Below are 27911 nucleotides of genomic sequence, written 5' to 3'. Positions count from 1 at the left end.
CAGCTCATTGCAGATATAGACTGTGCATGTAGTGATTAGTCAGTAATGTGCATTGAGGAAAGTTCAGGAATGAGGTGTAAGGGTAAGTTACCATCGTAGTGCAAATGACATATTTAAGATCTGGTGACATACAAAAATCTGGTGATCTGAGGTGGATTTCCATATCTATTTCCTCTTCTAATAAACCTCTATAATCTACAGATGATGCTCTGCCTGTTGCAGTGCAACTTTTTAAGCAACTACTTTCCCCTGAAGAGTTAGCAGCACTAACTGTTAGTGTCAAAATGAAAGAGGAACAGTTGAACAGTCTGAGCTCTCTCTCTTTCTCAAAGCTATGTTGAGGCAGTCAGAGTGAAATAAACTCTGTGATGGGAGCAGTGTTAAATAAACTGAGTATACTGTTTTAACTTGATCTGTTTATCTCCCTGTAGATCAACACCTCTGTGTTGTCCTGCTCCATCCACAGGTGCCAGATCACATGTGATAAACATGCAGAAAACCTGAAATCCTTGTTAACAATAAGTGCTGCTGTGCTAAAACATTCCACCCGAGCGACTGCTGCCAGTGGATTTACAGGAAACGTGTCATGTCTGGAAAAGAAATCTTAGCTAGCCAGAGGCTAATCAGCTAGCTTAGCTTCCCAGCTCATTCACAATGTGTGTGAAAGTTGTAAGGGTCACAGCATGTACTCAAAACCTCAAAACAACCAACGAGACAAAATGTCACTGTCGATTCGCGACATCTTTCATTTAGACCAATGAAGCATAATTAAAGCTAACATTAGCATGCTAGCATGAACACGTCACTTTACCTGCCAGGAACCTTCGCTGTGTTCCTTTTCCAGAACTGCTTTTTACTTCCGTCACTCGACATTTTTTACTTCTCTCTGTACAACAGATCATCAACACCCCAACCACTTCACACAACTAGCCTACTCTCTAAATAATGTACACTTGCTTTATTTACACATTAGCTATTTTTTCCTCTTCGTAAACTCAGAAAGCCGCCATGTTGGTGCAGCCCTACGGGGAGCAAGCAGCAATCTGATTGGCTAGACTGAGAACGTACTGTGTGAGCTGACCAATCAGAGAGCACTCGCTGTCCAATCAGAAGTGAGCACAACTGTAAGACTGCTGTCAGCAAAAAAATCCAGCTGGATCTCAAGCTCTAGGACTGCTGTACTTTTACTCTAGATTAAATAAATAAATAAATAAATAGGTTTATTATTTTCCTGCAAATATTACACTTTATCTACACTCTTACTTATAGTGTGATTAGTGTACCAGAATTCTTATATTATAATTAATGCAGATACAGTTACTTAATACAATGTAGACTTCTAATATTTCTTTATTTTATATATACAATGTTTTTTTTTTGTTGTTGTTTTTTTTTTGTTTTTTTACTTTACCCATACCTCTATTTTATTCATGCATTCTTTCATTGATCTTGAATAAGCACTTCAGGGTTTGCTGGTCAGTCTCTGATCGCAGCCCCTTTCCAAGGAACACTGGGTACAAGGGGAAAGAATTCATCCTAGACAGAGTGCCACTCCATCACTAGGCACTGTGCACACACACATTCACACATACGGGTAGTTTAGCACCTATCTGCAGGTTTTTGGCATTGGGAGGAAATTGGAGGAAACCAGAGAACCCAGAGGAAACCCATACACAGAGAATATGCCAAATTCCACACAGACAGTAACCCAAGAGCACTACTGAACTAGAGATCCTGAAGCTGTGAGGCGGAAGCATTACCCGCTGCACCACCATGCTGCCCGCTTCCACTTTACTCTTGCTTAACTGACTGCTTTGTTGTTAAGGCATTGCAAGAATTTCACTTTTGTACTTTTTATCCCTGTGTAAACTGTGTAAACAGTACTGGGACAATAAAGCTAAGTCAAAAGGGTAAATATTACTGTGTGTACAGTTCCACATTGGCATCCAGCATTAGATTACTAGATTGCTTTCAATGGCCTTTTTTCTAACACATTCAAAAGTCATGACCATATTCACTTGGAAGTCCAGTTGGAATTATAAGATTTTATTTGGGTTTTCTTTCATTCATACATTCATTAGGCTTCAGTAAGTGCTTTTCTTCTGGTCTTCTGGTCAGGGGTGTGGTGGATCCAGAGGTTTTCCTGGGAGGTAGGGTGGGAATCCACCCTGCCTGGACACCAGTTCAACCCAGGACACCATGCACACACATTCACACTTAGGGGCAATTTAGCGTAGTCAATCCAAATACTGGCATGTTTTGGGAGACAGAAGGAAACCAGATAACCTGAAGGAATCCCACACACACATGGGAAGAACATACAAAATTCCACACAGACACTAACCTGAGCTCAGGCTTGAGCCCAAGACCCAGGAGGAGTCGAGCAGCAATGCCATTCACTGTGGCATGTGCCACTCTTCTTTTCTTTTGTTTTGGCTGTTAGAAATATTTTTATTTACTGAGTAGGTCAATGTTTTATAGCTCAATATCTAAAAATCACAGAATAGTTAGATACAACCTTATAATTCCAAAGGTTCGGAGTCAGATCCAGTCTCAGTGACCTCAAATGTCCTATACTGTGGAATCTATCTTTGATAGAAAATATCATTGATTAAAAAATATCAAAAATATTAACAATATTTGATAGAAAATATCATTGATTGAAAATATCTTTGATTAAATATTACCTCAGTTTTGATCTATGCAGCATGTTATCACAAAATGCTGAAGTAAGCACTCACAACTCACATTAATTCCCACAGCGCACTACGTGAGTAAATGTCCTGGGTGAATGTCCAGACAATTTACCATTTTAATCTTCATTGTTAATGATTTTTGAGGGCTGAAAGCCATGATATGAACTTTGGATGAAGTCTTACCGAGTTGGACTGGACCAATGTTTACTTATAATTGTCATTATTTCTAATATCTATGAAAATATTTATATTGTGGCATTGCTGAGGAAGAAGCTTTACTGGGAAGCATTGTTGAAAATAGTACACTCAGCCTTTTATTGCAACTCACACTTACAGTACAAATACAGGCTTAGTGGTTAGCCACAGAACTGGCTCGCAACCCACAGGGCTTCCTCAGAACAGTGAGCAAACAAAAAGGAAAAAACTAGCTAAATTTGACTATATTCAAGGTCTTTCCACTTGCTAAGGTGTAAATTTTGTAATGTGCTTCCTGTTTGGGTGACTAAAACTCATACTTATTTTAAAACACTTGAAGTTAGGTTAAATAATTAGTAGATTAATTTCTCAATAGTTGCCGAGCCACCATACACGTAATTAATAGGAGTACAGTGATGCTTCTATAGCAGTGGTTCTCAAAGTAGGGTGCATGAAGCATAGCAAGGGGAAGTCTGTGATTTTAGTTACACTAATTTAGAGTAGGAGTTGTCCCTTGAATTCATTCATTTATTCATCTTCAGTAACCGCTTCATCCTGGTCAGGGTCACAGTGGCAGGGGCAGAATTAGCACCAGGCAAAGATAGGCAACCGCCTTGGGCCCCCAGAAGCCAAGGGCCCCCTAAAAATGCAAATTATTTTTAATTTAATTAAAAATTTAATTAAATTTAATGATAAATAACAGGCCCCGATTCTACATTTTGCCTAGGGCCACCAAATCACTAAATCCACCCCTGCACAGTGGATCCAGAACTTACAGGATGGGACGCTCATCCATCGCAGGGCATCTTGTACACACACACACTCACATCTAAGGGTAATTGAGCATAGCCAGTTTTCATACTGGCGTGTTTTTGGGAGGTGGGAGGAGACCTGTGAACTCAGAGGAAACCCACACGGTGATGCTGAGAACATGTGAAACTCCACAAGGACAGGAGCCTGAGCTCAGGATCGAACCCGGGACCCTGGAGGAGTGAAGCAGCAACGCTACCCACTGTGGCACAGTGAAGGTTGGGCCTTTGAATTAAATGGGTTTAACCCAAATGTCAATAATTCACACACAAGCAGCCTCTAAAAATGTTTATGAATAGCAATATCTATAGCTATAATAAACAGACAAAATATTATTGCACATATTTGAAAAATGTTTTAAACTAAATGCTCTGTAATAAATGCTTGTGGAATTCTTTTATTTTACAGTCTCTAGCTCCACGGGTATGAGATACACCCTGCTCTATATCTACAAGCCAACGGTGCTGCATTTATTATAAATAATTTATTATAAGCTATTTCTCCCTTTGCTATTGTTGTTGTGTCAATTTTTAGCATTGACGTTTTGACAGTCCTGAAAATAGGACCGCCCACACTGTGTGACGTCACTCGCGCATGCGCGTTTCATCAAGATAGTGTCTATTATTGGTAACAACGTCACGCAATAAAAGTTAATACTTTGAAACATGTTTTTTTTTTTCGGCGTGACTCGTTTATACATTTATTCAAAATAAATAAATAAATAAATAAAATCCTCCGCGGCTTTGTGAAGGTCCTCTGCGCGGTGTGCGCGTGCGTGCGTGCGTGCGCGTGCGTGTGCGCTCGCCCGCCTCGTGCGTCGCTGCTCACGTAAACGGATTTGCGCGGTGACGCAGGTGAGTCTTTGCTTTTCGTTTTATTCTTAGAGGAAGCAGAAACCGCTATGCGTGGACAGCGCGGAGGACTGCGAGCGCTCTAACCGAGCCTGCGGCTTTGAGTAGCTTGTTAAGTTCGTTCCCAAGATGAAATTCAGATAACTAGGGTTTACAGTGGGCCGTGGCTGCGGCTGGAAGAGTGTGTTCACGGAGAAATGCAGGAAAAGCAGCCGAAGCCGCCGCTGCTGCTGTTGTCCTCGCAGCTCAGCCTCCAAAACCGGGGCTATGAGGTGACCCTCAACAGCGCTTTTCTCTCCTGGAAGGAGGTAGAGACGAGACAAAAACGGACTGCTGCCAACATTTATGGTCCTCTGAAGGCTGGTAAGTTTCAAACTGCTCCAGTAAATTAGGAATTTATTTTCTCAGACACTTTCTTTGTTTTGGTTCCGCACATTAACTGACGCTGTCTGTAGAATGAGGCAGCAGTGAAGGGACTCTGTTACCCAGCATGCCTTGTAAACCCAGCCAAACATCCTCCTGCTGTTCACAAAGACTAATAAAGTGCTCCTGCAAAGCTTTAAGACACAGGCCATGTCTAAACACCAAGGCCTGGTGATCACCTACTGAGAGGAACAGGCACAAGTGGCTGGGAATATTTAATATTTAATATTTAATATTAATAAACAGGAGTAGTCAAAGAGCATTAAGAATGTCCTTCATGGACTTAAACAGTAGCGTATGTAGACATGACATGGTTTCAATCCCAAACCACTTCTTACTCCGTATATAAGTGCACTGCAGGGCTTTCTTTCATATCCTATACTCCATATTTCATACACTGTGTCTAAGATGGGGTCATCAGGGACGCAGGCCTGACCTGAATGTGACTGAAGGGAAGGACAGGAGGACAGAGATGCACTACCTGTAAGTAGTGCTCACTGTCCTCAAGGGTAAGCTGACCTTTTGAGTCATATGTCCTCATGGTTCATTTACTAAGTGTGCTATAAATAATGCTTGGAAGAGATTAAGGGATCTTTTACCTTTTTTTTTTCCCTTCCTCAGAGTTTCCATAATTAACTACCTCCCTGCTCTGCATTGTTAATTAGCTACCCAGAAGGCCTGCAGACTGGTTTCATTGTGAACATGTGACACAGCAGTTCCCTATTCTCATTTTCAGTTTTTTTTTTTTTTTTTTGACAGTTGTTTAGTTCTGTTTAGATGTTGACCACAGGGTAAATTCCAGGCCCTGTGTTTCTGAACAATACTTTATTAGCCATGTTCCACATGACCCACCATGATGTGGGATTCGGGAAAGACCCAGTGTTTCGTGTCCTTCTCCAGAAACATCCTGTGCTGGTCAGTTTATGAATATTTCCCATAACATAAACAAGCTGACTGCATTGAAATCTCTAGAATAAAATCCGAGAACACTGTGACATTGACCGTGACAGTGACAGTGTTCATGGGAAAGCTTATATGTGTGTCTAGTGATAATATGTTTCACCATAGAAATGTCACAATGAACCCAGTGGCCTTGAATACAAGAGTACGCTCTGCACTACCTGGATTTCTTTTACTCTCAAAGCCTGCATGTATCTTTTCCCAGGGGCTGTTCTGCTTTGGAATTAAGTTTCCTTCCTTCCTCCACTAGATACTGTAGAGGCCCTGGCTTTTGTTAAATTACTTGGAAACCTGGAAACTTGAACACTGAAAGGCTTTGACTACTAAGGCCCCATTCAGACGTGGTATTAAGAGGCGTCTCGGGTGATCAGTTCAGAAGTGGACAACACTAAAGACAGGTCTGAACAGGGTCAAATGTATCTTGCGATCTGTTTACAGATACATCCTATTGCATCCTTATAATATATTTAAAAAAAACAAAAAAACCCTAGTCACCAATGTCCAGCCATGTTTATACAACGTCCATACAGGGACTTGTATGGCAGATCATCTACACCTAATAATAAACAGATTTTAAAAAATGTTTTATTTAACAAAGAACAACATGTAATCATTAATATGATGAATTTTCTGTTAGGACATGTTTATTTATTTGTTTACCATGTATAGAAGGAGTCTCGGGTGCCGGTGCTGGTGTTTTTTGTAACAGTCAGCAAGTTTCAGGACGGGAGAGTCTTCAGGACAGAGGACTTTGCACTCTCCTGCTTCGCAGTAACGTGACAAGCTGTATTGTTCGTCTCTAAAAGAGAGAAGAACTTTGGCCTCATAGGAGTGAAGAAAAGAGAGGCTGGTGAAGAAAGGAATGTTTATAGCTGCTTTAACACCATTTAGAGCAGGATTGTGATATATGCGATATATGAATTATACACTTTATATATTATATATGAAGTTAATTTTAGAGTCATGGTGAACTGACTAGTCTGGTTAAGAAAATGGCATGTTTTTAGTCCTGCTTCATTAGGAATTAATGCCTCACATTACTCTTACAAACTGCAACACATTTTGCAACGATGGTCTTGATGTCAGACTTTCTAATAATGTACAGGGCTTAGAAGTGTCAGATTTACAGTGTCGCAGCATATATTTACAATTCAGGTGGTATTATTATTAAATAAAACATTATATCATTGGACATTGCTTATATTAAAGCCATTAACTGCACAAATGGTCAGAAAGCACACAAGTAAATCTCCACACATCTAGAAACACAAACTGTATACTGTTTTTATATATTAGAGATTTGACAATATCTGTACGTTTGTAGCCTTGTGCAATTCATACACATGCTCTTGCTGCGTAGCAACTCGCATTTTATTTCGGTTTTTACTTCTCTCTCTTTGTGTGTGATGTTTGAAAGCACATGAAACGTGACTTAGATGAGCAAATCCTTCACAAAATTCCCCACAGCGAGAGGAGAGTATGATTAAAAGTTTTATCAACTGATCTAAGCGCCTGATGATTTAATTAGGAAATGCCAGTCACTGGCTTTGTTTGAGTTTTTCTTTGCTGTTGGCAAATATTTTTGAAATCACATCGGATTGGTTTTGGCAGATTTGGCAACCCTGCTACTGATCATGTGGTCACTAAAGATGCAGTTGAGACACATGGAAAACTCAGGTGTGAAATCTATCTGTCTCGGCTGTCCACGTGTGATCAGATAACCCGAGATGGATGATAATTCAGAGTCTGAACAGGGCCTAAGAGGCAGCACAGCTCTGTAAAAAGTGAGTAATGTACTGTGTCAGCATACGTGATGGTTGCTCATAAATACACAGTCATTTCAGGCTGATACGGTATGGTCTGTGTGATGATTTGGAAATATAAGTACAATAACGTGCATCATCAAGTGGTGACCTTCTTCCAAATGCACTTAAAACCTCTTTACACTCACTTGTACATAATGTTGGTGATGAAAAGAAATTGTTCTATCATATTTCAATAATGGGTCATCTTAGATAATGGTCCTGTCAGTCCTCAAGGGTCTTTTACGCCGATATTGGCTTCTGTAGTGCAAACTGTCATTTTACGTAAAGCACTAGTGTGAAGGGCGTTGACATTTCCCAGAACACTCCAGCTCCATGTCCTTGCATTTCCTATTGGGGTCATTTACATTGTCACTATCCTACAATTTTATTAACAAAACAGGCCAGCTTTGAAGCTAATACACCCTTCCCAAACCACGGATTAATTGTTTTCCCTCTACCTATTTTGTATTAGTCAGTGTCAGCATAATGGTGATGTCACACATGTTGGTTATTCAGTTTTTGAGTCTCAGCATTTTCTGCCATTTTAGTTCCTTTTATTTGGCCAGACAAACACGTCATGTGAACTTGGGTGGGGGAAAAAAATCAGCTCCACAAAGACCCAAATGAAGGAGTGATCTTGGGGTGGTACCAAACTTGAGTGCATTTCATTTCAAGAGCAATCCAACACAAATAAAGCTGAGCACTGTGGGGCTGTCTGTTGAAGTTGGGTAAGCTAGTACTCCCATGCTAAGCAGTGTGAGTCAAGGGTTAACCTTGGACAGTAATAAGGTTGAATGCTGACGAGCACATACACCAGGATTTAGATCATCTGCATGATCTTATTAGCTGCTATAAGTCTTACTGTCTGCTTGCAATAAATCCTTCACGCACTAAGAACCCAGTGGACTGTAATAAATAGAAGTAAGAGGCATAGTTGCTGATTCACTTGAAGACTTTTCACCAAAAACCTGGTCCTTTTGTATGTTCTTGAGTCATTTTCATGCATGCCATGATAACTGTGTCCAAGCAACTACTGTTAAGGGTTGATTGGCCTAATTATCCAAACTAAGGTCTGAAAAATAGATCCCACTTGTCACAGTGTGTATTTAATGTAACCTAACTCCCCATTTTGCACATGAAGTTCCTCCCAGAGTACATAATGTGGGGAAAAAGGGATGAAAAAGACCTTAATTGTGAAGGGTCATTTCATGCTAAACCAATGTTTTTCCAAGGATAACGCCATGCATTGGACAAACGATGTGTGCGGCTGCTCAAACAAGACTCTGAGGGAAGGGCGATGTTATGTAATCTCCAGCGATGAGCTCACGTGCGCCATCTGCATCTGCCCGCCACTCACGTGACATGCCTGCCCGAGCTTGCATCTCCCCAGTGATGGAGCCAAAGGCTGGTCTTATATTTCTTACAAAACCGCAGGCCTGCTTAATGCTGCCAACAAAGCCGACTTGTTTTCAAACCATCGCTGTAAATGAGGTTCTGTTGCCAATAAATATTTTAGATCTGTTTTTTGAGGCAGTTGAATCCCAGGAGCTTCTTTAGAAAGATCGATAAATTGAGTGAATGTTTGCCACCATGCTATGTGTAGTTAAGTAGGAAAGGAAAGGGCAAAAATTTACATGTAATTAACATGTGATCTTTGGTGGTATCCAAATTATTATTATTTTTTTAATAATAAAATTGAGTTGCGTTTTTTTTTTTTTTTTTTTTTTTTTGTTTTTTTTTTTTGTATAAACATTTTATACATTTTTTTTTTTTTATTGTTATATTTTCACTTAACAGTTTTCTGCATAGCCCCCACTTCATCTGTACCTAAAGAGAGCAATGCAGTGGCACTTTAGTCCGTTAGTGCATCCGGCTCTCCCACCTCCTTATCTGTACTCTCTGCTCAAACAGATCAGGTTCCAGAGCTTCAACTTTCATGCTAATATTGCCGTCAACGCCATTGTGCTGATCATCTCGTAGATCGCTTACTAGCCCAGCCAAGTCTCTACCATAACTCAGCACAGTTACTTCCTATAGCTGCCCTCCATTCTGGAGCTTTGAGCCCAATGTTTGCAGCTTTGTGCATTTTGATTTTGCCATTTTCTCCTATTCCTCTCCCAAATTGGATGGAGAACATTGGTGGACAGTAGTTCTCAGGTCTTGCCACAGTCTGGGGATTTTTCAAGCCATTCCTTTGTAGTTTTTGCATCGTGCTTTGGCTCATTGTTCTGTTGGGGTGTAAATTTTCACCCTAAACACCGATTTCTGGCTGACTGGAACAGGTTCTCCTCAAGAATTTGCATGTATCCCTGTTGCCTGTGATGGCGACAAGATTTTCCATTCCTCCTGCTGAAAAGCAACTCTAGAGCACGATGCTGCCATCACCGTACTCGATGGTAAGAATGATTTTACCTCGGTGTTGGGCTGTATTTGGTCTGCTTTTAGACCAAGCATGTCTTAATGTTAGCTGTTGGTTTCCTTCTGGCCGTTCTCCCATAGAGGCTGGATCTGAGAAGATCTGATGATATTGTTGAGGGCTGCACAGGTTCTCTTATTTCAGCCAGTGAGCTCTGTAACCCCTTCAGTGTCATAGCTGGCATCTTGGACACTTTTCTTACAATTGCCCTACTTGCCTTTGCACTCAATTTAGGACAACCTGACCTTGGTAGTGTCTGGGTTGTGCCATATTTTTTCCACTTGTAATGGATTTCACAGTGCTCCTAAGAAGCTTCAAACCTTTGCTGATCTTTTAATAACCTTTTCCAGCTTTTCTCCTTCCAACCCCGTGATCTTGAAGCTTCATGGGTTGCTGCTTTGCTCTCATGCAGGACTGATCTGATCTGCCATTTTAGCTGAGAGACCTCCCCAAGTCAGTGATTTTATTTATTGTGCAAGCACACAATTGAACACAAAATGAACACAGGTGTACCTGTGTTCAAGTGTATTTAGTGAGTGCTCAAGCAGTTTTTTAGATTTATTTTATTTATAAAAAATAATGTTGAGGACATCTAAATATTTAAGTGTCACTTAAAAAGGAGCAGAAAAAATCCCATTCTAATATACTTACATTTGATGTTGCAATATAGCAAAAAGAAATAATCACTGGGGGGTAAATACTTTCTGGAGGTACTGTAAATTTTAAGGGTATTTCAGGCATACAAATTAGTAACAAGAAGGATTAGACTTGTTGTTGGCCAAGGCTTCCCCGTCAGTGCCATTGGCATCAAGTTCTACTTGTTCCTTTAATGATCTGTTCCTGCCATAGACACAAAGTAGCACAGTCCCAGTCCTAATCTCACAAGTAGTGAAATGTGACATTGTCAGTTTTGGTCCTTGATTTATCTGGAATTCTTTGTGCATTTTTACATTAACACCTACAAACAAAGCACATGATTAAATCTGCATGCCTTTATGGAAGTCTTTACGCATGACTAAGAATAGTGCTTTGTGAAATCAAGGCTGCCTACAGTGAGTGATAATGAGGCTTAGGTCCAAATTTGGACATGACAAATGGCATGAATACTCTTCATCTAGTTTTTCAGGGATGGACAATCATAACTTTATCAGCTAGCTTACGAGGCAAGTCAAAGCTCCAACGTGCTTGCGTGTAATCTCCAGCATGACAGCTCTATAGGTGATAAGTGGAAGGTGACTGGTAATGAAAATCGCTTAATACACTCTCGTTTTGAAATGGCCTTTTCCATGCTGTACTGTAAAGCAGCTGTTGTATTTATGCTGCTACACTTGCACAACCAGCCTAACATTTCATTACAAAACAATTAACAAACAGGTTTCTCATGTTCATGTTGTTCCCCAGCTGAATGTCAGAATGGAAGGAGTTTGTGTGTGGTTTAACACAAAATGTGTTCATATAAATGAGTTCATTGGTGATATGATAAGGATCTGTGTATGAGATTAGAGATGCATAAAATGGAGGTTACGACTTTTATATGATCTTATATAACAGACAGGACAGTAAAGGTAACCTGAGGTCAGGAACCTTTTGTATAGATCATAATTTTACTCTCCCTACTGAAAATGTTTCTCTGGACTAATAGTGTGATTCTGCTACATCATACAGATACAGTGCATAAGTCAGTTTTGAATTTGTTCACAATTACTGAAGAACACCCGAAAGGGGAAAAACATTAGCCAGACTCTAGGGGAATGTCCAGTATTGTTATGTGGTATTTCCTTTCCTTTGACCTTGTTTACTGCTCTGGTATGTTATGATTGCTGAAGCCAGGATGTTAGAAAACATCTAAGAAGAAAAGTGAGACATTACTTAAAGAACAATGGAATCAACCATACTTTCTGTTTTATAAGGCCAGTTTGTGAAGACTTTAAAACTTGAGCTGAATGTTAAAAGATATTAAAATTCTTCATGAGGTGATTGTTTTTTTTTTTAACTTTACATGTTCAGAGGGTTAGGTGAGAGACTCTTAATGTGTAGTCGGTGACCATTTAAAGGAAAAACTGGTGGCTCTGTTATGCTGTAGGATTAAACTGACGTGGTTGGGTCCACTTTAGAGTGAAGCATCACTGCAAATCAGTACAAAGTTCTTCTGTCCTGTGGTAAAACATTTCTGTGCTGATGGGTGTGGTGTCTTCCAGGATGACTTTGCCTGATCCACAGGGCACAAGGGCTCACTTAATGGTTCCATGAGTATGAAAATGATGTAAGTCATATGCTGTGACCTTTGTAGTCACCAGATCTGATCTTAAATGAACACCTGTGGGGCATTTTGTACTGACATGCTGAACAGCACTCTCCACCACCACCACCATCATCATCACCACCACCATCATCCAAACACCACTTGAGGGAATAAGTTTCAGAAGAACAGTGTTCATCGCTCCAGTACAGTTCCAGAGATTTGTAGTATTTATGACAAGGCCATATTTGTAGTTTTTTTTTTTTTTTCTTTTTCTTTAAATTGTCACCTGTCTGTTGGTTTGTCATCGTAGACTCTGAAAGTGTTTTTTTTTTTTTTTTTTTTTTTTTTTTTTGGTCTTTGGTCGTAAGCCATGATTTTGAAGATGGTGGAAGAAATGAAAATAATATATAAATAGAGCTCTACAGACTGTCTGCAGAGGAAAGATTGTGATCGCAAACAGAATGCCCAAGCTCGCATTCAAATTCAAGTTAGCATTACTTCACTGTACCCTATTCAACACCATGTACCATCATGCATTTACTGGTGTTATGACAAGGAAAAAGAATTGAATAAGAGTTGTACTCTTTTAGAACGAGCCTGGCCTGTTTTACATTCTCAGTGAGAACATTGATGTAAGGTTTCATAATGGATATTTTAAGCAGCCAGGACTTGATCAGATCCTCTCAAACATCATTTTCAACCTGTAACTAATGGTATCAGAATGCAGAAACAAATCAGCATTTTTAACAATCACCAGCTTGTCCTTTCACAGGGAGGGAGCATCAGTGTTCCTGATGCTGGTTTTAGTTTCATACACGATTACTAAACAGTCTGGATTGTGTTACTCGATGATAACAATTCAGTTAAGTGCAGTGTTTAAGTGTTTGCATCTGCTGAAAATGTGTGTAGCTTTTGTGGGTTTTTAAAAATTATTATTATATATATTTTTTTATTTTAGCAGGCAGCCACTACGTGCCAGTGTGTGAGATCATATCCGTCCAGGAGACGGAGGAAGACTGCCCGAGCACAGGCATAGGAAAGTGGCAGAAAGTTCCACAAAGTCTAGCTGAATCTAACCAGTATGCTTTCACAGGTATGCATGCTCATGTTCTGTAATGAAGCATTAAGCGATGTAGGCTCTCACACAGGATAAACCCCTTAGTGCTAAGAGGAATGTGTGTTATCTATCCAGGAATACACAGATCAAGATTGCCATGCAACTGTATGTTACACTGTTTACCACGCTATACAGTTGGAATGCAAGTTTAAGCTTTTCTGACCTACTGTCTGTAGTGTCCTATGTGGAGAGGACTCAGAAACACCGCTGGCGGTGCAGTGAAGTCACCCTCCATTGCACTGATAGAACACTGTGTCTGCAATGGGTCCAAGCCATCAGGGAGCAGCTCTCACTATTGAGTAAGTCCTTAACGCTCTTTTGTGCAACTGACCTAGAATAATGATTATGTCGACTTTTTTAAAAGCGTGTGTAATTTCATTTGTTCGTTTCTGGAATTTATATATATATACATATCACACTGATGCAGTTTTAGATTATGTTAGGTTGCACTGCTTAGTCCATTTGAAATTGATTTACTGGAAAGCTAGCCTGGTTCTAAGTTAGGATTTATTTAAAGTTAACATTTAATGAAAATTTTCTAGAAATGATTTGCACCCGAGTTCACCATTTACAGTTAAGGTTTATGTATTGTAAAGTGTTCTGAGCCTAGAGAAGAAGACACTTTGGTTTAAGAAGTCAGATATTAAAAGATTAAGGCTAAGGACCAGTGTAGGGATAAATTATTTTCTGAGTCACATGCTGTCTCTGAGACATGACAGTTATAACACATTTATAAAAATAACAGAAATGTAAGAGTGGGCTGTTATAATATTTATGCATATAGGATTTTGTAAAATAATTACACTAGTCTTAGAATACATTAAGCAGGGTTTAGGAAACTTGCATTCATTAAACCAGAATTTAGAAAGCATTTATTCAGGGACTTTATTCAGTCTGTGTCTGGAAATCCAGTCCTGGGTATCCTAGCTACTAAGGCAATTATGAATGTTTGTCACTATTGATAAAGTTTGTTTGTTTAAAAAATAACCCAGTGAAGTTGTACTCTGTACAAAAGATTCTGTAGTGAAGCAAATTAAGCTTGTTGTTTCTCCCCATCTCCTTATTTGCAGCTATCCGCCCGAAGCGCTTGCTGGTCTACATAAATCCCTATGGAGGGAAGCACCGTGGGAAAAGGATTTATGAGCAGAAAGTAGCCCCAATTTTTTCCCGTGCCTCTATTTCCACTGACGTGATTGGTGAGTGCCCATCAGCTGTCTACATTAACATTTGAATAAAAAAATGAGCGTTCATGTTCTGCAAAAAAGATATTTGTGGGCAAATAGCCGTAACTGCCAAGTGTTCCCAAGGATATGATTTTGTTTACAGGTTTATCCATCAGGCAGGATAATGATAATGGGAGCTCTGATAGTTGGTAAACATGAGAGGATTATTCATCAGGTTTTTTTTTTTTTTTCAGCATAGGCTGCGAAATGGTGAATGGAATACTGGCAGCACACAATCATATATAACTGTGTAAGGCCTATTAAAGAAGAGTGTGTGTTTATCATGTTGGCATTTCACGAACAAGAGAAACAGAATCATTAGAGAAGCCAAGCTAGCGTTAATAAGCTCTATACAACTGTTTTTGCGTCCATAGTCACCTTCAGCACAAGAGGCTTTCTCTGAGCCATCTGTTTTTAGGACAGCCAGTTCTGACTGATTAAGACTTGGATTGAAATGTGCTTGAGGTTTTTTTTTTTTTTTTTTGCAACAGCAGCAGCAGCATTGACTTATCACTTGATGTAGCTGGATTAATTGTATTCATCAAAACCACTACTGAAGTAGCAATTTAACTTGCAGATCAAGTCAGTGTCATTGCTGCCATTGCTCCTTACTGCTCACAGTTACCATAACTTTGCATTTGTTTCCATAGTTACAGAGCGGGCGAATCATGCCAGGGACCACTTGAAAATGGAGGCTGATCTAAAGAAATACGACGGGTGAGTTGCAGTTAGCCGAGATCACTGTGTGTATGTGGCAGCTCTTAATTTGCCCAGTGAGGAATTTGCCCATCAACAGCAAAGACTGAATTATCATTTCAGTGCACATCAGTCTGCTGGCACTGCAGCATGGCTTGGCAACAGTGAGAACTTGCTATGGAGTTAAATGAGCTTTGATGACATCAATGTGCAGCATTCATCAAAAATGAGCCCAGAAGCCAAGTGACTCTGAGTGGAATTGCTGTTTCTGGATCAGGATTTTATTTCAGCACTTCAGCAAATAGCACTCATTAGCCTGGTTCTGGTTCCAAGAAATGTAACCCTTATCCCTCAGGTTGACTCTAGTAGAGGATGCCCTTACTAGTGTACTCTACCATCATCACCTTTGACTGTTGAATTCTTAATTGTGTTTGCTCAGAAGGTGTTGATTTCTATAGTAAGATCTAACACAACTTGTTTGGTGGACACTCTAAATGTGTGTAATGTGTGTAAAAGACATTTATTTCGCATTTATGAAAGGAGTCTCCAGTGTTGTCGCTTTGTAACAGTCTCAGTTTTTTCTAAAGTCTTCAGGACAGAGGGCTGTGCACTGTGACAAGCTGCAGTTTTTGTCGTCTTCTTATGTTCCCAACATAACTATAAATGGATAAAAGTTACAGTGTAGCATTCTTTAATAAGTATGTTGTTTAGCAAATCATTGTGGTATAAGAGGAGTACACTTTGGGACTTGGCTTTGTGTCAGGCTGCATCATACCTCCATGTTGTTGATTAATTTCCTATAACAGCGCACCATGTCATGTTGAATTCTTTGCTTAAATGTTAGCAAAATTTTAAAAAACTGATTTGATTGAACTGAGCTGCTGGCAGATTTCACTTTATGTGCTTAAGGTCTCATAATCTCTGTAACATAAAGAAGATAAATATATCTACGTAACACATAACATAAATATGTGTGAATAGGTGATTTAGTAAAACGTTAACATTTTGATCCAAACAGGACATGAAACCAAGCCCAGAAGCAAAAGGTTTCTTTCTGTAGCCGATTAAAGTTAGATGGATCTTTTATCCTGTGGGTGTATTTTAAAATTTTTTTTTGGCTTTGTATGCTACATCATAACTTATCAGTGTTTTTTTAATTGACAGGGTGGTTTGTGTTGGAGGAGATGGCATGTTTAGTGAAATCATACATGGCCTAATCTCCCGTACGCAGTGTGACTCCGGTGTAGACCAGAACCGTGCAGACGAGACTCTGATACCTTGCAGCCTTCGTATCGGCATCATTCCTGCAGGTGAGTTCTCCAGACTCCAGCGTGAATAAAGGTGTCTAGAGAAAATAGCTTTGGCTTCTTTGTTTTTCTTGCTTTTCCTGTTATTCCACCACATGGACACTCTTCTGATAGCCTGCCTGGGAGGCGTTAAGTATGCATTCTTCATAGCTTCTTTCTACTTCATAAATTCCACAGCTATGACGTGCATTACTTGGAAAACGATCACTGATGATTATGGTATGCTGACTTGTCAGAGAGCAGGCTCTTTTCTAGCCACTACACATGGAAAACAATGAGTCTGGACACAGCCATAGCTCAGTTCAAATGCAGAGGGATTCAAAGCAACTCTTTCTGTAGTGGAAAAAGAGAGAAGCTTGTTTGTTTCCATCCTTGCTTTGCTATATTTTGCTGAGGGCCCATTAGTGTTGATAACACTGTATTAACAAGGATTAATGAAATGGCCTTGGAGCCGTGGAGTGCTGTTCACCAGAGCGTGGAAATGTACACAGTTCACAGCTCCAAATCATATTTTAAGATAAAGTTAGCAGCAACCTGGCTTTATCAGTGTTTATAGAAGAATTCTGTCTAGCTACAACATGTTCCTCAGGTGCAAGAGTTTAAATAAACAGTATGAATTTTATATACTGAATGGAAGGGTGATGCGGTGGTGCTGCCTCACAACTCCAGGGTCCTGGGTTCGATCCTGAGCTTAGGTTACTGTCTATGTGGAGTTTCACATGGGTTCTGTTCATCTTCTGTCCACAAAATGGGTCAGTAGGTGGACTGGCGAAGCTAAAGTGCCCCTAGATGTGAATGAGTGTGTGGACAGTAAGCTACAATTGACTGGAGTCACACCCAGTGTGTATTCCAACCTCAGCCCTGGATGAAGCGGTTACTGGAGATGAATGAGTGAATGGCTTAAACTGCTAATGGAAGAAAAAAAAGTATAATGAGACAATTCTTCTTTCCTCACAGCTAGAGCTTGCTGTATTGATCGGCTTGGTTGATTCTGGCACACGTTATAACCCTGCGTCAAAACAAAACTATAAAAAAAATGTTTTTAAATCTTTTTATTTTCTCTTCACCTCTTCACACTTTTTTTATTCATGCATTCATTCATTTTTAGTAACCGCTTTATTCTGGTCGGAGTCACGGTGGATCCGGAACCTATCTGTGAAGCAGGAATACCCCCTGGATAGGATGCCAGTCTATCAGAGCCCCTTCTCACTTTTCTTTTTTTTTTTAATCCCTTTTTTTCTTGTACTTTTTTTTTCTTCTCCTTTTTGCACTCTTTCTTCATTCTTCTTACCTTTTCTCACTTCTCTTCTTGCTGTCGCTCTTTCTTTCTTGATTGTTGAAAGAACCAGTCAGGTTGTATTCCAGACGGAGCGAGCTCTGCTTACTGCTGCTCTCACTGGGTTTTATATTAGCAATTTGAGACAGAAGAATTTCATTACCGAGCAGAGTGAGAGAAGAGGGATGAAACCTGAAGAAATCTCATCTCTGTAAAAAGCAGTGCCTCGCTGCTAATAGTATTCCCCTCCATGCCTCTGTGAGTCAGCTAAATTGTTCTCAGCACAAAGAAGAGACAGAAAGTTATTTTTGCTTACACAGAAGCATGAACCGAAAAACCTCAGGCATATCTAATATTTGGCTAACATTTTTTCCGATTGCTAGGTAGATTGTCCCAGCATCGAAATTGCAGGGAGAAGGTGTGAGCGGGAGAGCGAAAGAGAGAGATTCTGATTTTCATATTTTTTACATTCAGAGAAATGGAGATTTAGATTTGTTTTGTGCCAGAGCCCTGACCTGTGAAATGTGCTTGTGAAACAGGTTCGACTGACTGCATATGCTACGCAACGGTCGGCTCTAATGACCCCGTGACCTCAGCTCTGCACATCGTCGTGGGTGAGTGTGCACATCCAAGTAAACTCTGACATAAAACTGGTAATACAAGTGTGTCACTTCAATTATTATTTTTTTTTTAATCAGAGGCCTTTTAATAAACAGGTTAAGAATATTTCCTTTAAAGATCTGTCATTGCTAAGTAAGGGGGAGTTGGAGATGTAGCCTATGGAACTGGATTAAGCTACATACCATACATGTACACCCATACTTAATATAGATGTAGGGTGGAGTTGTTAGCTGAGGTCATTCATCCCAGCAACAAATGCTTGCAAGACAACAGTGTTAAAATCATTTTAAGGTGTGTCGTCGTAGCACGAGTGCTGACAATCTTAGATCTTTACTAGATCTTTATCGCTCTTGCAGCCATACCTGTGACACCTATAATATGTGGAAATGATTTCATAAAAAAAAAAAAAAAAAGCCACATGTATGTCTTAACCCACTATACCCTTCCTATTCCCAGGAGATTCCCAGCCAATGGACGTCTGCTCCATCCACCATAACAACACCTTTCTCCGCTACTCTGTCTCACTGCTTGGTTACGGTTTCTATGGCGACGTACTGACTGACAGCGAGAGGAAGCGTTGGATGGGCCCAGCTCGCTACGACATCTCAGGTCAGCAAGACCTCTATAATAACAGAATGAAAGAGAGGGGAAAAAAAGCGAAAGTTACTCTTATTGCCGTCATTCTTTCAATTGCTGTCATTTTCAATGGGAACCCTGTTGGTTTGTGGCAGGTGTTAAAACGTTTCTGTCACATCGCTATTATGAAGGGACGATCTCTTTCCTCCCTGCTGATGAGAACGTAGGAACTCCGCGTGACAAGCTGCAGTGCCGATCTGGGTGAGATTTGCCATGTTCATCAACTAATGGTTTTATTAATTGTATCATTATCTCAAATTCAGATGAATCTGAGCACACATCAGGCAGTCACTGTGTTTGCTTAGCAGTAATAGATGCACTCAGACGATCTTAGTGTTCAGTTCTGTGTCAGATAGCAGGCTTAATGGATAACGACTTGTTGTTTTATTAGGTGTAATATCTGCAGGCTACCTTCAGCAGACAAGCAGGTTTCCAAAGATGAGGAGAGCATCTCAGATACCGGTGAGAATCCACGCCCTGTGCTGGCACCCTGTACAATGAATCTGAAATGAGGCAAAATTGATTTTGATACACACTTGATTACTGCTTTGACACTTTGCTTGCATCCAGCTCAGTTAAAAACCCAAACTTATTAGCATAGGTTTGCTAACATTTATGATTTAAAATGTCCTTAAAACTGTATCACCACAGCAGACATTAAACCAGACATGCTATATTAAAACAGACCTTCTGCAGCTCTAGGCATAAACACAGACTAGATGCAGTCGTCATCACTTTTGCCCATGCACAAGTATTATGAGTAAGACAGACAGCTGCTCCATTATTTACAGTAGCTGTGATAAATGGGACTTAGGCACATTGATTCATACATTGCATTACCTGACTTCACCTACTTCAGTATACACTTTATGGCCAAAAGTATGTGGACACATGACCATCACAGCCATATGTGCTTCTTTCCCAAACTGTTGCCACAAAGTTGTGAATCTGCCACCGCCTTTTTTGGGAATGTGTCTCCATGTTGCATTATTTTGGAGAAAATTCTGTTTGTCTATATGTGTAGTACATGAGTTTTCCTGTTTAGCGTGATGGCGTTTAATGTCCCTCTGTAGTCCTGCTTAGCCACTTGTTAGCAACCGCCTTCTTCAATACATGTAAAAGCTTAAAAAAAATCACAAGTGGGGTATTGATGATGTATTTTATGTCATAGAATAAAGTTTGAAAATATCTTGAGCCTGTGTTAACCACAGACCTTATTTCAGGCATTTAACTAAAAACCCATTCAAAAAGCCCACTGACTTTGGGGCGATGGAACCGGAAGTGCTAAAATGCTAACTCATCTCCGGGTTTTAGGACTCATTCCTGCGGCACTCTATTGTTCTTTTGTTTACAGTCGATCACAAGTTCCACTTAGAAGCTATCATTAAGATACTAATCATGAGAATAAGCTGACAGGGATTTAAATGAGCATGGAGTCAGGGGCAGTGGATGTTCTCTCACTACTCTGATTATTCCCACACTTCCACCTACAGTGGGTGAACAAATATATTCTCCACTAATGATATGCAGCCCTCCCATCTGTCCCTGCACTGATTATTCCCAGAAACTCACACACACAAACTTCTTGTGGATTATTATCTGTCTCTTCGCTCTGAACAGCAGGCACCTTCATTACAGACTGGTCCGTCTGTTTACCGTGACTCACTGATAAGTGCTGTTTATAGAGACACGTGCAGGGACCTCTAGGTCTGTAATTGCTATTTGGACATGGTTAGACTTGGTAGAGAAAGCAATACAAAGGCAGAAGGGAGGCAGAGGCGTATACGTGTGCGCATGTGCGTGTGTGCACGCACACTAGGAGGGTTAAGTGTAAGCTCAGTAATCGAGCATCACAGCCATACATGGCATGTGCTTTCCATTTTACTGTTTACTGATGAGTTTCCTAGAAACATCCCGTTGAAAAGCAGCAAATGAACATAAGTATCCAAAATGACAAAAGAGACCTTTGGCTTAAGTGTCTAATCATTTTTTTCCAATTAAAATCTTTTGCCTTTTCCCAGCTCTACATGCCTGCTAACATGGGAAAAAGTCTTCTTTCTGTTCCTTTTAGCAGTTTTTGGAAAGCATTCATTAACGAGGCATTTCCTGCATGGTCAGATCCAGAACTCACAATTGATATTAAGTGCTAGATTCATCTCAGAGGTATTTGGGTCTGTGACAACAGATTTTACGGAATGCACCAGCATTTGTAACCTAACCTCAGTCCAACATGTATGCATAATTACTGTAGACAAAAATTGTCCTGTTTCCCTATACTGAGAAATGGGGGAAAAAAAAAAAAAATAACTTTGACTCATTTATAATGGAAGTCTAGGAGCAGTTGGTGAATTAATTGGCCTTAATAGATGTTTAAAATACATATTGTAACGTGAATTCAAAACTAAACAAAGGGCCTAATAAAATAAACATGAGAAAATGTCTTGCTAATGCTAGTCTTATGTAGGTTTATCCAGCATTCAAACATTGGAGCAATAATGTAAATGCAATTATGGTTACTTCCTGTCCCTAAAGTTCCTGTCCCTTTTGTGGTCTTCACATGGAACAACACTTAAGCACCCAATTTCTTCCCACTGAAAAAGTACTCCCATCTCTTCCATTATAACTGAGATCTGAATAACTGAAAATGCAAGGTTGCATAACAATAGCTGTATGTTTTACATTACAGAGAAAAAAGGAGTGTGGCAGGTCATCAGGGGAAAGTTTTTGGCCATCAATGCTGCATGTATGAGCTGTGCTTGTCCTCGCAGTCCCAAAGGCCTGTCTCCTGCTGCACACCTGGCCGATGGCACAGCTGACCTCATCCTGGTGCGCAAGTGCTCACGATTTGACTTCCTGCGCCACCTGCTGCGTCACACCAACAAAGACGACCAGGTACATGCTGTAACACTGGCATTATGACCATCGGGACGTACTATTCTAGGAAAATAATTGGGGTGGTAACAGTAACTCCGCTTTACATTGGACCACATCACACCACCCTGTCGTTGATTATTTTCCTGTAACGGCATGCCTCATTGTGTTTTATTCCTTACTTGGCTTTAGCTTGACTTTAGCTAAGCTTGCTTCTCTCACAGTCAGTCTTGCACAAAAACAGAGCCAAAAACTGATCACAATTAAAATACATTTCATTGTCCTGCCCTATTATAGGAGACTAGATTTAGGTTCAGTTGTCTAAGCACAAATGCCAGATTCAGTGCTCCAGAAAACATTTTCTATTGCTCTCCCATTAAATCCAGAATTTCTGTATCTCACTGCCAGGGAACAGTTCAGGTTCAGAAAGCCTCTAATATGACTAGATGAATGGTTAGAGTTTTTCATTAGATTTATGAGCCATAAAACCAACAAGGCAGAAATATTAGATTTATCTCAAAGGTAATTGAGGGAAACTTTCCAGCCCCTGCCGTGTCTAGTTGCTCATCCCGATTCCTTTTTTCAGTGTATGGCTGTGTCTTGGGAGTTTTGCGTCATGGGTGACTCACCCTACTCACAGCAAAATTTGGTTAGATGGACACAGCTGTTTGTTAGTGAGGGTTCACTTCAGTTCACTCTGGTTACATTTCCATGTTTCTCAGAAGTCTCAGCCATATTCGTCAGAAGCCCACATGCTCAATAGCACTGTTTTCACTTTCAGGGATAAACAAACAGTTCAGGTTCACACCCCTGTGATTTGTTGCATTGAACTGTAGTTCTGGCACTGATAATAAAACACCTTTTTCTGTGAATAATCAGTTACACAGAGTGGGTTGATCATATTTGTCATATGATTGTCATATATTTGATCATATGAGTTTTCATATTATTTACTTGGCAAAAAGGCAAAAAAAAAAAAAAATCCACAGATCACATCTTCTACTTGTAGTTGCCTCCTCTAAATCTAATGACACCTTTTCTAAATGTTTTGGCCAAGAGACCCTTGTCACTTGACGTGGGAAAATGGCTTGAAACAAATGCATGTCATTTTTAATAATATTATGTGTGTGTGTGTGTGTGTGTGTGTGTGTGTGTGTGTGTGTGTGTGTGTGTGTGTGTGTATGTATGTATGTATGTATGTATGTATGTATGAATCTCAAATGATATTCTGTTTAGTATATAGATACATTAAGGAGACTGTTTAGTGCAATATATTCCTCCCTGTGTAGTGTTTGGCCTTACATTAAAAAAAAAAAAAAGTTATTTCTGTATGAAGAGGCCAGATTGTATTTGAGTTGCCAGGTTTGTCAATCCTTGCCTATGAAGTGATTGCCATGAATGTAAAATCTGTTTTGACCATCAGATTATTATAAAAATTAATTGCTGCCATGATCTCATAAGGTTTGTTAATCCAGTGAGATTTTGACTCCAAAACACTGTGACAGTTTTTCTGTTCACTGCATTGCAAAAATTTGATTACACCACCTTAATAGAGATTTTTTTTCTATATAAAGCAAAAAGGAGCAACCATAATATTATTTTAAGATGCTACTAAATGTACTTATTGTGCAGTGCTTCTTCCTTAAATGTGAAGTCGGCAGGTTCCAATAGGACCAAAAAAGAAATTGTCACTTCTCTCTTATAGCTCTCAAATACATCAGAGCAGAGAAGATGGCTCCTAAGTCAGCGTGTGCTTCTGTATGTGTTGCAGTTTGACCACCCGTTTGTGGAGGTGTACCGTGTGCGACAGTTCCGCTTCACGCCTCGGTACGAGGATACTGACTCTGAGCTGGAGCTGCGGGAGGCTGAGGGCTCTGGTCGTAAACGCTTCTTCAGCCAGATATGCAGAGAGCATCCGGCATGCACTTGCAGCCTGGCGCACAGCAGCTGGAACTGTGATGGAGAAATCCTGCCTCATGCTGCCATTCAAGTCAGGTACAAGAGCCTCATGGCACTACACTGAGTATTACAAATTAGAACTGATTATGTAGTCAGTACACTGCAGTGCAGTAATGTACATGTTCCACTTTGAAAAACTTAAAGAAATGGACATTTTGGGTCATAGGTTTATAGGTTATAAAATTATCGCCACTCTTTCAGCACATTTATATGCATAATAAGTCAGTGCATAATACGTGAGCAGTGACACTGAAATGATGTACGAAGGAGTTATAGTTTCTGAGCTGTACCAGGTGAACCAGCAAGGTAAGTGTGTCTAGTTAGAATGCACAGTGTTTAAAATATCTGTGCCTCATACACTTATCAGTGCCACACACACACACTACCATGTCAGTGTCACTGCTATGCTGAGAACGGTCCACACCCAAATAATCTCTGTTCAGCCCTCATCCCTTTCTGTTGATGGATGGAGTATAAAGGGGGCTGGCATATTGTCCATGACATCAGATGGGCTACAGTCAGTAACTGAATTCCTGCAAAGTGTGCCTATATGTTGATGTACCTGATAAATGGGAAAATAAATGTAGGTGCAAGGTAAGTGTACGTAATGAACTGCTACTTCAGTGTCAAATGTTGCCAATTCAGAAAGAGGGGTAGTTTTCTCTGAGCGCTGAATTCCCAATTGTCTTAGTGCACTGTTGTAGCTCATGATAAGTAAATCACTTTGAGCTGGGACAAACCACTTCCACTGGAATATTACAACCACAATTCAGCTGAGAGATTAACGGCATGGCCATTTCACTGTAAAGAAAAAAATTCTATTTATATAACATAAAGCACGTGATCATCACAGGAAAATCTTTATGTAGCATGATGGCTTTCCTGAATGCAACATTTATTTCATGCTCCATTTGTCCCAGCAGTGATGCATAGCTGTCTAATGTCCTGTAATTTAATGGCCTTTCCACTGTTAAATACTCAATCCCTTTTAATTAAAATTTAGGCACATTCATTTATTGACTTTTCCTCCTCACTAGTTGTTCTTTGAACGATTCAGCAAATGAACTGTAGAGATAAACAATGTGTTGTAAGACAGGGAGCGATAGAGAGGATTATGTCTCACCTGAGTGCTGAACATTCTTCATCTTGTGCAGTTAGAGGAAATTAAATTCTAAATCCTCTGAAGTTGCACAGGCAATGAGTACTTAGTTAATTAGTCTGAATTTAAAATATATAATATGTTCACTATGTTTTAATGTGCGGCGCAGTATGAGTTAAAAAAGGGGGGGGGGGACAGAAACTGGCATCAATAATGCAAAAAATCCCCAATACAAGAACAGTATGTGGTTTAATATATTAATATTAGGTTAATGTAAGGCATTACATTTTCATCTAATGAACATGCAGAACATAAATGGAAAATCTCTACAGGAAATTGATATTTGCAGTATTTAAAAACCGTGGGTGGCAGGTTAGTAATAAAACTTGCCTTAATAGCAATCAGGGAAGTGCACAGCCAATCCACTGATCAGATTTATTGTTTAGCACTTAATGAAATATTCACACGAGCAATTCAGAAAAGCAAAGTAACGCAAGGAAAAATAAATTATGTACCTTAAGAATACTGAAATGCCATGCAGGTTTAAATGAAGAACGAGAATAGGATGAGTAAGATTTAATTGTAATGCAAGTGGAGCATCATATAATTTAATAATAATCAAAGTGTTTTGGAAGATGCCTGAAAATGACTTGTTTTCTGAGGTAAAGCAGCAGTCACACCCAGCAGAACCAACATACTGTTGATCCATGCAGCTTAACGGTATCGGATCATCTATATGCTGCCAAAAAAAGACTGGTTGGATCTGAGTACATGAAATTGAATTAGATTAACTTCCACAAAAGTGGAATATATTTTGTGTCCACCATTTAATATTTTCTTTCAGCAGAAAATGTTAGTAAGCATCTCTCACTGCAGTTGTACACGGTTTATAATGTGCAGTATACTGCGGACCTCTGCAGAACAGACATTCAATTTGTAACAGTTGTATAAAGTAAGCTTATAATCTCTGCTGGTTGCTTAGAAATTCAAACATTTCTGCAGATTGCAGTTCTACAGTTCAGCCAATACATATTTTATGCTTTATGCTGGAATTGTCCTGTCTAACAACATGCAGTACTGTTATCTGTCTGTTTCTTGTTAGCACCTTTGAATCAGAGAAAACAATAAGCATGAATGAGTTAGACCTATGCAGTCCTAAAATTCATATTATTAGTAAACAGACGTGTTTTTTTGATGGTGCCGTTTTTTTCTGGTGGTACCGTAATGGCTTCAGGCTTATAAACAGCAATCACAGCATTGCAGGAGTTCAGGCACATCATGTTTCTACTTGCCTCATTACATAAGTGAACTTTCTAAGACATTCGTCTCACCAGTGGCCACTCCTCCCTCATCCGTTTATTCACTTTTGTCCATATGTTTAAATGCTCGCTTTGTCCAAAGCGACGTTTGACAGATGTTTCTCTCTCCATCTCTGTCTTTCCAGAGTGCACTGCCAGTTGATCAAGCTGTTTGCGAGAGGGATTGAAGAGCAGTCCGTCTTTGAGGAACCTTACACTCTCAGTGCAATATAGTGCTGCCTGTCACTGGAAAGAAAAAAATTAACTTGCTGGACCATGAAGAATCCCCGACCGTTAGGTTCACATTTGGGTTAACAAGATGCTATTACAAGTTCCATTGCACATCCATTTATAGTTTTTGCTGGAAGTGATGTCATTAGTTTGCTAGTATGCACCATGGTTGAATAGATAGCATCTAGCTGACTATTTATTGATCACTGATAATCACAATGGCAAAGGCTCAGATGGGTTAAACCTGTATCCCCACAGTATTGATATTTTTTTAACACATTCCTTCTTTTACAGTGACTAAATTATTGCTAATTATTTCTCTTACCCCACCCAACATGTTCTAAGTTTAACTGTGGAGCATGATTTCTGTCTGTCTTCCTCTATTGTCAAGCTGGCCTTGATGTTTCGGACAGTAGTATCCCAAAGTTTGAACATAATGTGCAAATATTTTCTTTACTGAAAATGAAGTACTCAACATTATCCTGTCGTAGTTGCTGTTATTAAACATAATATATTTAGTTACTTCAATCATTTCTTGGAAGTTGTATTTAACTGTTGTAATATTTAGCTGTTATGTCCAGGAGCTAAAAATGTGTAATATATAATGTGTAATATTTTAAGTGTTTTGTAGCAGTCTAGCACTGGGGCACAGTGTAGCTGATCAATCTGTTAGTGATATAATAGTCTGGACATTATACTGAGGTAAACTGCTTCTTAGGAACCTAAATCACATGCCAAAAATCAAGCATCACCTGGTGTGTCCCATTAGAATGGTCAGTTTGCTAGATCCTCAATTGAATGCATTGTGAGTTCTTGACTAAATGTAGTTGATAATCTGCTCTAGTTTTGTCTGCAACATAATTCCCCTGGGTGTCAACCTGTTTAGGATCTGTACCCTTTATTGCTTCTGTGCTTCTTTTGCTCAGATTTCTTACTTCTCTCCATCTTATTTCTGTAATGATGAAAATAGCCATAGGGCATCCTGTTCTGTGGCCTTCTGCTGAAGGTTTAATGTGCATACTCCATGGCTGTGTTCTTCCAATATCAGGGGACTTTGAGCAGACTGTGATTTAATGCAATTGCCTCTTCGCTGTAGTGCATCTGCTGTTTGTGAATGTTTGAGAAGCTGAGGTTAGTGCTGTGCTCGAGTTCAGAGGAGGTGCTCTGTCAGTTTCCTCA

The 27911-nt window shown here is 39.7% G+C and overlaps 2 protein-coding genes across 6 annotated transcripts in view; one reads left to right on the top strand and one right to left on the bottom strand.

The window, feature by feature from the left end:
* The window catches only part of tbc1d22a (TBC1 domain family, member 22a), a 168527-nt gene extending 167483 nt beyond the window's left edge, over positions 1-1044 (bottom strand). For all 4 annotated transcript variants that reach the window (XM_026923074.3, XM_026923078.3, XM_026923077.3 and 1 more), the window contains exon 1: positions 812-1044. In XM_026923074.3, the coding sequence (XP_026778875.1) occupies positions 812-873 (62 nt within the window). In that variant the 5' untranslated portion in view covers positions 874-1044. The remainder of the gene's footprint in view (positions 1-811) is intronic.
* A 3491-nt stretch (positions 1045-4535) lies between these two features.
* cerk (ceramide kinase) lies at positions 4536-27260 on the top strand. Of its 2 annotated transcripts, none has more exons than XM_034313186.2 (13): positions 4536-4915; positions 13360-13491; positions 13692-13814; positions 14586-14711; positions 15389-15455; positions 16599-16744; positions 18557-18631; positions 19095-19247; positions 19370-19475; positions 19666-19736; positions 21961-22166; positions 23917-24140; positions 26648-27260. In XM_034313186.2, the coding sequence occupies exons 1-13, from the start codon at positions 4750-4752 to the stop codon at positions 26733-26735; spliced, it is 1683 nt and encodes a 560-aa protein (XP_034169077.1). In that variant the 5' UTR covers positions 4536-4749; the 3' UTR covers positions 26736-27260. The 2 variants fall into 2 exon arrangements, with proteins under 2 accessions (XP_034169077.1, XP_026778852.1); XM_026923051.3 differs by having other exon boundaries at positions 4537-4915; positions 13357-13491.
* Positions 27261-27911: the final 651 nt, after the last annotated feature.

The sequence above is a fragment of the Pangasianodon hypophthalmus genome, chromosome 18 (genome assembly GCF_027358585.1).
Source record: "Pangasianodon hypophthalmus isolate fPanHyp1 chromosome 18, fPanHyp1.pri, whole genome shotgun sequence".
In the NCBI taxonomy this organism is placed as follows: Eukaryota; Metazoa; Chordata; class Actinopteri; order Siluriformes; family Pangasiidae; genus Pangasianodon; species Pangasianodon hypophthalmus.
Note: the sequence above shows the minus strand (reverse complement) of the source record. Positions and strands in the feature narration are given on the sequence as shown.

Excerpts from the sequence above, each read along its gene's own strand:
- cerk (XM_026923051.3), top strand. The coding sequence starts at position 4,750 with ATGCAGGAAAAGCAGCCGAAGCCGCCGCTGCTGCTGTTGTCCTCGCAG. Across the intron at positions 13,815-14,585 it reads GGAGCAGCTCTCACTATTGA|CTATCCGCCCGAAGCGCTTG; the intron begins GTAAGTCCTTAA and ends CCTTATTTGCAG. Across the intron at positions 19,476-19,665 it reads AAGCTGCAGTGCCGATCTGG|GTGTAATATCTGCAGGCTAC; the intron begins GTGAGATTTGCC and ends TTGTTTTATTAG.